A 14143-nucleotide genomic window follows, 5' to 3' on the forward strand; every position below is an offset into this window, starting at 1 on the left:
CTTTTATACTGAACCACCACTGTTGCACAACACAGCGTTCAGGGAATACACACATGGGCCTTGGACAGGGTTTACGCACATCATACAGCAAATTCCAGTATGAAAATTAAACACCAAGAAATAATTCTAAAAAACAAAGTCACATTGAAAAATGGAACCACAAAATCACTACATTTTACAAAGAGGGCACACAGAGAGAAAATTAGAGATGCAGAATATTTACAATGAAAGAGCAGATGACAGAAACAGGAAATGGAGATTCCATAAAGGAAACAAGAATATGCAGTGACAACAAATAAGCCAGTGTAACAAAAAAACTAAAACAAAGAAGAGAAGAGACATTTGTCACTGGAAACTAAAGAATGGGAGGCAGGTGTAGATGAATGAAGGAGATGAATAAAGGTAGGGTGAAGATGGAAAGTAAGGCAAGTAACAATGGGTAAATTCTATGAGAGCCACAGCCTCATAATTGGTCATTTTGAGGGTGTGCTAAAAAAAATATCCCTTTTGCCCAGGGCAGGCCCATGCCTGGGATATGTATGTAATATGTGGGTTACCCTCTTCCTCTGTTCACAGATTTCTCAAGGTGATCCAAAAACCATTAGTTGACATAACATAACCTTCAACCTACATCATTCTAGTTCTGACATATTCCACGGTGAAGTAAAGTGAAATGTGTGTTTGCCAGCCTAGATAAGACTCGGCATACAGTGGATGTCCAAGTCTTGTCGTACACACCATCAGTCTTTTATATACACACACACAACTTCTGGGCAGATATAGCTTCCTTATCAAGGATCAAGTGGTAATCCGTCTTATAGTTTTGTGTTTGTGTGTACGCATGTGCGTGTGTGCATGTGTACGGTCAGGCGACAGAGAATCAGCCCCTGCTCATAATAGGAGCCTGTTAGCCAGTGCTAATCGCTAATGCTAACAGGATTGGAGCATGGCTGGGCCCAGTTCCCCAGCTTATCTCCAGCACAGACACAATAACGCACATGTGTGCATACCCGTTTGCACACATGCATGCTTCCTTCATTGATGGAAAGAAAAAGAGAGGGGTGGAGGGGAGAAAAATGCTGGGTTGAGGGAAAAATAATGCTGCCATAGTCAATGTTTCTTATTTTTCAGCCTATGCATTAAGCTAGTGTAAGCTTGCTAAAATTCTCCCAGGACAAAAGGCTGATTTTTGGTAGTTGGCAGAAATGTCCAGATTTTCAGTGGCGTCAGACTTTTTCTCCTACCTCAACTTAATGCCATTCTTCTGGTGGCCACTAACTAACTTCTCTGCCAAATAACACATATGTATGTATATGCTGGTCCCATAATGAGGAAATACAGACCACATTTTGATTTGACTCAGTAACTCCAGTAGTTTGCCATCACTGAGCGCACTCTCCATGACATTAACAAAGCTAACAACAAATATGCAACAAATAGAAGACATTAACTGGCATTAAATGACAAACTTTGTTTTTATGCAGCCCTTTATCACAATATGCAAACAAAATAACATTTAAAGTTTTACACTGTCTCCTCCACTGCGAATTTTTCAAAATGAAGTCAGCATGTGCAAGCCATGCTCTCAGTATTTATTACAAATAAGGTGATGCTGCAACTTAACTTAATGGTTTAATTAATCACAGGATTTCCAGGAAGATTTACCAATTTCTAATATTATATTTTAATGAAAGACTTTAATCTCTTATAGAATGACTTGCTTATAGTAAGATGCTATTACTGACAATATGTTTATGGTGCTTTAACTGCACAGGCTCATTCTGTGCACATCGATATTTGTAGAACGATGAATTTTCTAATAAAAGGTAGGCATCTTTTGAATGTTTACAAGGAGAAGAAAACTGATTCTTCTATGGCAGCATACTGTGATCAGAAGGTGTTTGACATGTATGGCCACACTTCAGACAGTCACATGAAAAGAAAAGTGTGCAAATGCTCTCTAAGAGATGTGAAAGTAAGCCCAGGTCTTTTCTCTGGCTTGACCTCCTGATGGTCTCTATTCTCACCAGGGTAATGGCAGGAGAGCCTTGCTATAACAATCCCTTCAGCTTTTCAAATGTCTCTTCAAATAATGATTTAGAAAAAGTGCAGCGCTGCTATGAGACAAAGGATATGTGGAGTAAAGGTTACAAATTGCAGAGATGCAGGGAGACGGAGAGAAATGAGAAATAGATAAGAAAAGTGGGGTGGAGAAGTTGGCATATGCAGATAGCTGTGCTGCAGTTAATTCTTATTTATCCAGGACAGCAGCGTGGGAGCTGTGCTCTTCACCTGCCAGAAGGGAGGAGAGCAAGTGAGCCAGCAACAGGACAGAGATGAAGAGGAAAATGAGGGAGACACACACAGTATGTGAGAGGGAGGTAAAAAAGGGGGCACTGCTGGAGAGGGAAAAAAGAGCACACTATAGGAAGGTCATTGTCTGTTCTTTCTCTCACTTTGAGCTGCTTTAATAGAAGATGGGTCAGCGAGCAGTCAGATAAATGCCAAATAAGCACAGATGAGCAAACACAAGATCTTGTTTAAATATCACAAACTTAAACAGATATGTACACAAGTAATTTGAGCTATAGTAGGAAATCACATGATCACATGACTCATGTTTCTCCCAGCTATAAGATCTACTAAGACAAATACATTAACTTTAAACAACATTGTAACAGATCAGATGAGTCTGGGCTGCCACATGATGATAATCTTTCATCTGCAGCTATCCACAGTAAAACCCAGTGAATGTCTACTGCTTTTTCCCCAAATCCATCCCCACACAATACACACAGAATGTGCAAGCCAATTAAAACAGTGTCAGTGTGTGCTGTGGCTGAGTGCAATGGCAGGTCTAGTGTTTATATCTCATTAAGCTGAGCTAGGCCATGCCAGGCCAGACTGTACTCTGCTCTGCTGCACCAACCCTCCACCCAACAGCACCGAGGCCCTCATTAGCCTTTTCCTGCTACCTTTAGCACTATGTGTGTATGAATATATGTGCATGCTATAGTGCGTTTATATTTTAATTTTTTTAATATGCAATTTAGTACTTTAGTTTTATTGTTCCCATAAAAAGTCAAGAGTTTAGTTTGTATTAGGACTGAGCTTCAGCCCTCTCTCTCTCTTTCTTACAAACACACACACACACACACACACACACATCACAGGGTGTGTGACACCATTAGACCAGTGTGGTTTGTGTTAACCACTCTCCCTGCAGACATGTTTAGCCTCTTCTCTAGACCTCTGTTTTCTCAGTCTATCCATTCATTCATCTATTTATCCATCTTTCTTGTCTGCCATACTTTTCTCATTTCCCATCGGAAGCCAGCAGACAATTTGTCCTCTCCTCAAACTCTCTCACAGTACAGTCTCAATACACCCTTCTTCTTTCACTTCTCCTCCTCCTCATCCATCTTGCACACTGCTCTCTACCTCTCTTTTTCCTGGAAGCTCTGGCTAGAAACTTCCCTTTTGTGTCTTTTCTTTTCCAACCCCGCTCTTCTTTGTTTTCCCCAACACAATCTTCCCCAAATCAGTATGGTTGCTTTCTTCTGCTCTCTTCCTGTATAAGTGAGCTCATATGTGCATACACACACACACACACTGATACAGGAGCACTGGTCTCCACTGCCCAGCAGCAATTCATCATCATTTTATCTCCCTTAATTGGATGCCATCAGGACCCCTGATACTTCGCATCTCTACTTTAACAAACAGCTGCTCTCTATACACAGAAGCGAAGCACACAGACACACACTCTATCCCAAACTAGATTTTCTCCTCCTGCCCCCATGTCTGCTTTTTTTCTCCACTGGTGAAGGACTGGGAGAAAGAGGGTGATGGAGTGGCCGAGCTGTTTATCAGACAGAAGGTAATGGTGTAAGGCCCGCTCTGATATTATCTGTCCTCTCATTCCTGCCCTCCGGGGAGAAACAAGGAAGAAGGATAAAGAGGGAACTGAGGGTAGGAGAATGGAGACGCACAAATGGACAAAAGGCTAAGAACACATGAAGATAAAAGAACAGAAACAAAAAGTCTTGAACAGTTTGACTCTCGTCTCTCACCCACAACCTTCAAACGATGTCCAGCTGCGCTACATCAGTCTGTCTGACCCAAGACTGCAGTCATTTGTGTGTGAAAGAATTGTGTGTACATGTGTTTGTTGCTCCAACGACCCCTCTGGCACTATGAGCACAACTTCCCAGCCCACAGCTCAGCATCCTATTGGCCTTTGTACCTTAACCGAAGCCCCTGATTGGATCACACACAAGGAAGCTGTCTGGACCGGGTCAGAAAACCGGAAGGCACCAATGTAGACACCAGCTTGTTGGTTTGGTCGCTGCTGACCGGAGTTAACTGCTACCATAAGGCATAGCGGATGGCTCTGTATGTGTCAGTAGTAATGTGGGCTTGTTTGGCACTAATAAATACGAATAGGACACTTTTTTCCTTCTTATAAAATGATCAGCATTTTTCTCTAATTAACTTGCAAATGGACTTCTGACAATCTGCCATTTCACCAACTTTCACAGGTTCCTAAAGAATAAATGCTGAATTACTTTTGGCTATATACCCAACTTCAAAAGTTAAAAATGTAAAGCAGAAATTAGAGCTCTGAGCAGTGTTTTTAAACCCTTACTCTAAATGCATGACTCTTCAAAGTCTTAACACCATGAAGACAAAGGCTTGTTTCGTGTCCCCTCTTGCAAAAGAAAACCGTTTTCCAATATTGCATTCTTTCTCTGGTCTTATGATATGCTTGCTCTTTCCCCGTTGGGATCAGCTGGTATGTACAGTAACCTTATACAGAAATACCACAGCACCAATATTTTCTCCCATGAGCAGATATGGAAAGTCAATACCCAACAAGGTTAGCATAGAGCTGAAGTTACACTATCATATATCATGTCTGCCACATATGCAGTTGGATATTGACAGCCTCCTGTTAGGAGATACAACGCAAGAGCATTGAGTTATTATGGTCACTGTAAGAGCAGTAAGGTATGGGAAACTAAAGTTTAAACATTATCCGACTGTGGATGTCTTGAATATCCTGTGGATAGTTATTTCTTTCGGATAGTCTGATGATATTGTATAAAAGAAAGGAGAATGAGTTTTGGCCTCAGGAGACACTTTTGAGCTGATTTTCTCTCTTACAGCTTCTCATCTCATTTTCCCCCTCTGTTCTTTTCAATATCACTCTCCCTCTCACTTTTCTCCATTCATCTCACCTGAAATTGTCAACTACGCACCAATTTCCCTAGTCCACGTTGCCTTCTCCTATATTCTTTTTCCACTGATTTGTAGTTGTACCACTCTTTTTATCCCTTCTCCTTTCATCAACATTTCCCACCTTCACGTATACTGTCCACTCTGTACTTCCTCTTCACTTTATAGAAATTCTCAGCACACGTCTCATCTCAGCCCTCATCTTCACCTTTTCTAAGTAATGTGTCTCATATGGCACTTGCTGTGGATCTCAAACAAAAAGCTATATTGTGGATTATGCAGCGCTTGTGTTTATCACACTGATCAGCAAGTGTAATGCCCCTTACAGTCTTCTTCTGGAACTGCACATCCAAACACACTCATGCATAGCTACCCGGGGATCCGTAGCCTAAGGAATATAGAAGCATGCAGATGTGCACACATGAACAAACACTGATCGACCCCTATCCTCATAGCTGTATGCCTGCAAGCTGAGGCAGCAGTGTGCACACAGTATAACAGATAAAGTCTATTTCTACTGCAGAACCATTCATGATTTATTGAGTTGGTTCTGAACACTGTCAAAGTAAGAACAATCACGGAGGGGTGCTTGCAGAAAGTAGAGATATAAAGGTCTATAAATAGATAAACTAATATTTAAGACCCGCTTCTTCCAAAATGCCGCTCCAGAGCTATAATAAGACTCTCAAAGTAATAATTCATGACACATAATTAAACTCTTAATCTTGAGCCAGTATGAATTATGCCCTAACTGCAAGTTCATGCAGCTGGCACCTTTTTCCTACTCTGAAACTAAATATGGATGCATGCACACTAGATGAACACGCTACATCGATATCTGGCCATACAGTCAGGATGCCACTGCTATTTGCTAACAGGGGCTAAGTGTTGACAGTCCCGCGCTAATTACTGCTAGCATGTCTGCTTTGTGGACATCAAATGGAGAAATTCAGCTTTTGACTGAGGCTAGGCTTTGCTGTTGATTAACACTGGCCTTGCAGCTACAATAAACAGTCAATAAACAAGCATCTCTGTGGAGAGACAAGCCTTGCGTTAGGTAATTAGCCCTGCCTTCACAAACAACTGGCTCGCGTGTGCCAACACCTAAAGACTGTCCGTCGATACAGACAGAATCAAACACTGTGCTAGCCGTCACAGCAGCTACACATCAAGCTATACAGCTAAACAGAGACTACTGCTACCCTGTACTCTAAATGTGTCTGCCAGTGTCTGAATTCCTGTGGCAATCTGTGCCTATTATGACCAGTTGCTGCTAATTGAGAAGTGAGTAAGTGCTAAATCTTATTAGGCAGAGACATCCTGAGGTTTCTACTGTCTCTGAATCTATTTTCTTCCAAGTGTGTTATTGTGGCAGCTAAACATCCTCATGTAAAACTAAATTAACAGCAGCAGCTCTAATGGCATCGTATATCTTAGGATGGAATCAGACACGAACAGAAACAAGTAGCAAAAGTGAACTTATGAGAGACGAGTAGGGCTGAACGATATATCGCATTTGCGATAATATCGCGACATGATCAAGTGCAATTTTCTAACCGCAAAGGCTGCGATTATACTGCGATTATATTATACAATTCATGGGCTGCATCCTCCTGAGGCCGCATTTGTAGACCGATTACGTCACAGCGACGCGCCGAAGGCTGTCCAAATTACTACCATATCCCAGAATTCATAGCGCGGCCCAGCCAAACTCCAGTTTCCAGCAATGGCGGCCGCTACTAAGTTTTAAAATTACTCATACTAATCTTTCTGGGTCACAAAATAAACTTTTAACATATTTTCAGGCGAGAAAGTAGTTGTGTAAACATCAAATATCTGCTCGGTTTATCAAGATATCCCATATTTGCAAAAGTGCTTCGACGTTTTCAGAGGCGTCTGCTACCCACCAGCTCGACAGCTAGCCGGGAGCTCGAGGGTTACTGATGCGGCCGAGAACGGCACAACTCCCGGCACATCATTTTCAGATCACCGCGGAGTTTCGTTGCTCGGGTTAAACGTAATATATAAGTCACTTAGACAACCTAAAAATGTTATTGTTGGGCTTTTTTCAGTGTTTTGTTTGTTCGTGAGTAAATCGGTTTGGCTGAGATTAAAGTTATTAGATTAGATAAAATAAAACTTTATTAATCCCCCGGGTGGGTTCCTCCTTGGTTTTCACACAGCTGACTAAACGTCAAACAGAAAACTTATTAAACAGAAGTATGAGACAGTCGAGAATTTACACCAGTGTCTGGTTATATTTTAGATAGCAAGAAGCAGACGGCCGAGTTTATTAAACTCCACCGAGACAGCGGTGACGCTAATCAGAACTAGCCTTCTGATTCAGAAGGCTAGACCGTCCAATTTCACGCCTTTAAACTTTAAAGGCGTGTTTGTGTGTGTGTTTATACAATTGCTATTATGTTTGCACTTTATGTGTAATGTTACTGACTGCAGAGATCAGTAAGATGTGTGTATTTTTTATTTATTAGTTTTATTTATTTAATATTATTTTTTAATTGAATGACTGTCTAGTAGTTCACAGATGTCGAAAAACTGAGTGTGGTAAAGCCACTGATTTTTTTTATGTATATTTCTGCAATCTGCACATTGTACTGACTTTCATTTTAATGTTTACACCAGGGTTCCTTGTCAGCACTTTATGCTCAGATGTTTGTAAGCTAAAAATAAACTATTGTGTATGTTCAAATATACTGTTGTGATTGAAGAAGTTAAATAAAAATGTCAGTCATCAATTCATGCATCACCTCATGTCATCATAACAGAGGTCTGTCTTCCAGGAAAGAACAGTTTAAAATTAATGTAATATAGTATTGGCCATACTATATGATGTATTGCTTGTCTTTGTTTAATAATACAGAAGACAAATACCTTAAAAAATAATCGCATATCGCATCGCAATCGCAATATTGGGGCAAAAAATCGCAATTAGATTATTTTCCATAATCGTTCAGCCCTAGAGACGAGGGAGATGGAGTGAGAAAAGTAGGGAAGAGCAGGAAGAAGAAAGAATGACAGTCAGTGGGAGGAAGAGAGACAGGGAGAAAGATGGGCTCTACAGACACAGAGGAAGGGAGAGGGAGAGGTATAGAGTCGAGGTGTAAACATGATCAATCCGCTCCCAACTAGCTTCAGAGACAGACTTCCTCTTCACATTTTCAGCCTCAGTGAAGCGCGACGCTAGCTACCTCTTATCTGTCATGCTAGTTTGAAGCCTCACAAACACACACACACACACACACACACACACACACACACACATTTATATATATATAAAAATATAAACACACAACCACATTTCAACACATTGGACAGGCATGGGCCTACACGCAGAAACACTTCAACCTACCAGCAAACGCTCTACACTTATTAAAAACTTCTGCAAAGAAACAAAATACTCCTTTAGACTGCTTTAATCTGGAAGACACCAACCAACTAACCACTCATCCCTATCAGACAAAGCCATGAATAAATAAAAAAAATAAATAAATAACAGAAGCATTGGGGGGGAAAAACAAAACACTATGGCTGACCATCGTACCTGATCAATAATTTATATATTACACATCAGCCATGACAATCTGTTATGATTTGGACCAGAACAGGAAATGCCTCATTATAAATTTGTATTAATTCAAATGTAAACACTTGCCGTCACAATATCTAATTGCTAACTATCAATTCTATAGTATTACATCATTTATTTTGATCAAGACTATGCTAGTGTCCAAGTAATGCACGACATCTATCAGGACAATGAGCACATTAGTGTCTAGATAGCCATTACCTGTAGGAGACCATTATTTAACCTTGGCCAAGTCAATGCCCGCACTGGGAGCATGATTTAGATACCTAGTTGCATTGATTAGGTCAAAAGTAACAGTGCTTAATGGTTATCCTTCTACTCTGTGTGCAGTTCTTGCCCTGTTCAGTGTTCAGGAATTTTGGCTGCTTTTATTTTACAAGTGAGCGACAGAAATCCCCCCCCCCCCCCTTTCAAACTGTTAGTGTACATCACAACACCTGCTTTGTTTTTCACCATTAACATCGCTTCATTCAGCTTGATTGCATAAAATAAATACATTCAATCTCTCCATACTAACCGCAGTTTTCTGGCACTGGATGGAGGTGCTGTTGAATCGCAGTGCAGGCACATTGTGGATCTCCCCCTGGATGTGGAAGACACACTCATAGTTTCTCTGTCCAGACTGGGGCTGTGGCAGGTTCTTTGCAGCTAAGGTGATTGGCTTTGTTACCCCGACAGGGATGTATATCTGGGTTGACGGCAGAATCTGAGGGCAATCCTGTGAAAAACAAATGTGGGGAAAATAAATGCTTAACTTTTACACCCAAGACAAGACCGTTAAAGAATAAAGAGAGTCAGATAATTCCACAAAGTCAGAAAGGCATGCAAACAAGAAGTGAATAACAGCAAGATAAGAGCTGGGATGACAAAATATATCATTTGTTTGCTGTTAACAGCTGAAGAGGCAAGAAGGCCGAGGCTTGCGTACCGTATTTGCCTTCATGCCAGATTTCCCATAACACGCTCTAGTCTAGAGTCGCGCTGTGATGCACTGTTCGCGTGCTGTATGCTTGTGCAACACTCCTGCTGGCCTTGCACCAGATTAATGCTGTACAACAACATTAGAGCAAAAAGCTTTTTGTCTATAGCTCATAAACTATTATCTACCAAGTAAAATTACTCGCATCACAATGGTGTAACATTGTTTTGGCACGAGGATGCGCTCCAGCATATTATATCCATGTGTGGAATGGAGTAATGAGCTCATGAACTTGTGTTCAGCCTGTCTGTGTGAGTGTGTGCGCACGCTCTCACGGTGATATTGGCCAGAGCTGAATGTCTTGTTTGGATCATCTGGAAGTAGCCCATCCACTGGCTTACATCACTGCAGTACACAACCCCAGAGGGTGTGTGTGTGTGTGTGTGTGTCCTTCCATAGATGTGTAAGACAAATAGGTTTCTCAATATGCAATTGGACTAATTAAGTATGGTCGCATGTGTTTGCTGAACAAGAAGTAGATTGGGCAGTCTGCTCAGTATGTAATGTTCCCTAGATATGCATTTGTGCATGTGCTGGAAGAAATGAAGTCATTAGAGTGTTCATGCCACGATCTGGCACTGATGCAGATCCTGTCAACAGTTAGAATGAGAGCCAGAGAAAGAGCAGGAGGGTGGGTGACAGATCCTAAAAAACATGACTTAAAACTTGGGTGGAACCATCCCACCCCGTACTCTGCCTCTTGAGCCAAAAGGATAATAAACCAGATCAGTGCTGACAAATCACAAATTTTACAACCTAGAGACACTGTAAAGTAACTCAAATTATAAGAGACATGTGCAGATAGAGAATGCAAACTGGACTTCTTTCAGAAGGATAAAAGGCCCTAAAACAATAGATTAAGATTCAGAGTGTTCCTCTAAAAGTATTCATTTTAGATTTCATAGTCCCAGCAAGATAGTGCAGCTCTACAGAGCAACACACTCACGCTGACAAGTCCAAAGGCAAGAATAAGATACACTAAGGGAAAAGGAAAGCACTGACCAGATCCTTGTAAAATATTCACAATACACAGCCTCTCCTTCACTTCTTGTTGTTTCTTTAAGCAGATAGCTGGCTCACTGTCAGTGATTTTTTCTTTCCCCTCCTCTAGCTGTAGCTATTATACATTAGAAGCTACAGCATGTCCCCAGGGCCTGAACACAATGCTGGAGTTTGTTCATTAGCCTGCTTAGCCCTGGCCTTGTGTGTCTGATCACACACAAACACATGAACAACACATAATGAGAGAGGGGAATACTATAGTAGGAAGAAGCGGGTTGCTGAAGACCTGATGTATAATCAACTAGGAAGAAGGCGGCGGGTGTGGGGAAGATTGGTGTGCAGGGAAAATGGATGGTGTAGAAGGAGGGAGTGAAGTAGGGAATGGAGGAAAGAAAGGAGAGGAAAGAAAGGAAACAGCAAGAACCAGAGGAACCAGTTTAACTGGGGAGCGAGCATCAGGAAAAGAAAGCTGAGTAGTAAGAGAAGCACAGGAAAAAAGGAAAGGAGAAAAAAAGGATATGAAGACTGAATAAAGAGGGATCAAAAGGAAATAAAAAGAAAAATAATACAAGAATCAGGAAATGACAAATATTCAGGTAGAATGCCTGAATCCCTCTGCATCACTTCGATCTCTTTATCACACATTCATCCAGCATCATCCACACCATGTACCCAAGCCCCATGACAATGTCCTACTTAATTAACTGCCTAGAGTATCTGAAAACACTTGAAAATTGATGGAAGGGTAGAGACAGAGCGAGCGGGAGAAAGAGGAGAGAGATGATGCGGTTTGAAGTCTGCTTCAGAGGGGGAAGAAATGCTCATGTCAAAAGCCGTGGGCTTGCATTGTCCAGGGAGCCACAAGAGAGAAAAGGAAAGGTTTCAGTATCCTGCTGTTAAAGCTAACTAGTAGAAGCCAATGTGTTAGAAGCTAACATAGCCTGTAGGACAAGCTGCAGCTAGCCAATGTTTTATTTATCCGTCTATTGAATTTGTGTCAGCAGAACGTTTTTTCTACCAGTCGTCATTATACTGCCCTTTGCTTCTTTCAGTCTTCTGTATTAAATTCTAATAAAAAGCAAAACAATTATTTAATAGGTTAAAATATAATAATAATAATAATAATAATAATAATAATAATAATAATAATAATAATACACAACTTTTTTCCTCTTTGGGCATTTTAAGGGTGTCAATGCAGAAAAATAGAAGAAAATTCAATTAAGTACTTTGTTCAAATACAAGCTGATGGTGCTTTCGAGACACAATGGAAAGGAGTTCCGGGAGAAAAAGAGAAAGGAGGTAGAAGGCAGGAAAAACAGGACATTGTGGGAAAGAGAGCAGGATAAAGAAGAAAGTGCTCTGCAAGGAAAAACTATTCCATCAGTTTTTGTGACAGGTGCCAAAACAGTTCAAAGCTTGCATTAGGGCTACAAAGTGCAGGGTGCACCGAAACAATATTTCACTGGGGGGGATTCGTTTGAACCTTTATTTCCTTCCTTTTCCTGACTTCTCGAACTTCAATTCATCTGTGAAGGCGGATACTGTGGCTTTATTGGCTAGATATGACATGTAAAAAATGTAAGCATCTGCAGTCTTTTTGTACCTACCTGCACACATGTTTTATGTTGCATTTGCAAATTTTATTCAATAGATGATCGAAGGCTGATTTGAGTTCGTCTTTACACATAAATGCTTCACACCAGGAACTGTTTGCACAGAACAGCAGCTCGCTTCATCATAAGGATCACTTAATCTCACTGTAGTGTAACCACGGTAAAGTCGCATGCGCCCGTGAAGTGGAAAAGATGCCTGAAGGAATGCGCGCCACAGATGGTTTCTCCAAAAGAGAACACAGCACAAAAACATCTGCTCAATCTTAAGATTTTGATGACTGTCTTTGCATTCTGACATCTTTATAAGTATTTTTAAAAACAACAGATGTAGATAGTGTAACAGAAAACCCCTTTGCCAAATTTAACTCTTTTCTTCTGACTGTACTAATTATGACAATGTCAAATCCTCCCACACTGACTGGACTGTGCTCTAGGAGCATGTACCTGTGTTTTTGAGAATAACAACGAGTGTCGATGTTGCAAAGTGTGTGTGTTTTTTGATGGCTGAAGTCCAAGTCTGCAGCTTCTGTTAAAGTAGCCGGAGGGCTTTCCTCACCTCTTTGTATTTGTTTTCCCTCAAAGGCCCCTGTTAGCTTTGCTGCCTGAGGCTAGTCCCACCACTCTTTTACAGTAAAGGAATATATAATTATATAGACTGTAATATTTAATTTAATTGTATTTAATAAAGACGGGGTCATTAAAAAATGCTACTGCAGAAGTAAGTTTTGAGTGCAAGTACTCAAACTGCCATTCCAGTTCCAGCTCAATCTAATAAATTCCTTCATTTTCAGTGCTCTGATATTTACACGCTACGTCTACCACACCAAATGAGAAAATATACGAGAGAAAAAAATTAATAAAACCAGTGTTCGGCAGGGACAGGAGATAATCTCTTCTTGCAGGTGAGCAAAACACCTTTTAACATCCGCCAAGAGCAGATAATGAGACAGTCGGCAGGAAAGTGCGCATGTCTGTGTGTTCATGCAGATATGTTGAAGGTGAGAGATTAAAATCAAGACTTCGACGGGGTGGTGTGAAAGGAGAGAAAAAGAAAGCGAGCGCAGAGTGGGAGGATGAAGGCAAAAGTCAGTGTGCGGCGCTATATAAATAAATAACTGTATTAAAAAGCCAAAAGAGTTCTGAAGGCTGTGGCATAGCCTGACAAGATATAAATTAATAAAGCTCCAAAAACACTGCGCATATGTAATGAGGTGGATGTCTGGTCGTTTTTTTAAAGCCCCCCCTAGTCTCTCTTAGCCCCCACCCCCTGCATCCATCCATAATTAATTAGCTGCCTCTGTGATGTGGGGACTATAGATCAGGGAGGAGAAAAAATAACACGCTAAATTATGAAGTAAAGCGATATGGGGAACCCGGGGGAGAGATGAGATGGCATAGATGGTCACACAGGAGCTGAGGGGGGGCACACTGGTACAATAACAGGGACAGTGTGTATGTGTGCATGTAAGTGTGTCCATGTGTGTCAGTCACGAGGGGGGCAGACAAAAGGGTATATGGAGAGTGTTGGACGCCCACCCCCCTGCCGGCTGTCGACATGGCCCCCAGGGTTTCTGACAGAGGTCTCACATCGCAAACCAAAGAGCTGCAGCCTTGAACTTCAGAGTCCCATTTATCCTTTAGTTCAATCCACTATACATTAATAAATAGCACTGGGTGGATCACACATTTTAGCAGTGTGAA

The 14143-nt window shown here is 41.2% G+C and overlaps 1 protein-coding gene across 4 annotated transcripts in view; it reads right to left on the reverse strand.

The window, feature by feature from the left end:
- The window catches only part of plxna1b (plexin A1b), a 188602-nt gene that overhangs the window by 48690 nt on the left and 125769 nt on the right, over positions 1-14143 (reverse strand). For all 4 annotated transcript variants that reach the window (XM_004545182.2, XM_004545180.2, XM_004545181.2 and 1 more), the window contains exon 10: positions 9363-9563. In XM_004545182.2, the coding sequence (XP_004545239.1) occupies positions 9363-9563 (201 nt within the window). The remainder of the gene's footprint in view (positions 1-9362; positions 9564-14143) is intronic.

The sequence above is a fragment of the Maylandia zebra genome, linkage group LG5 (genome assembly GCF_041146795.1).
Source record: "Maylandia zebra isolate NMK-2024a linkage group LG5, Mzebra_GT3a, whole genome shotgun sequence".
Taxonomy (NCBI): Eukaryota; Metazoa; Chordata; class Actinopteri; order Cichliformes; family Cichlidae; genus Maylandia; species Maylandia zebra.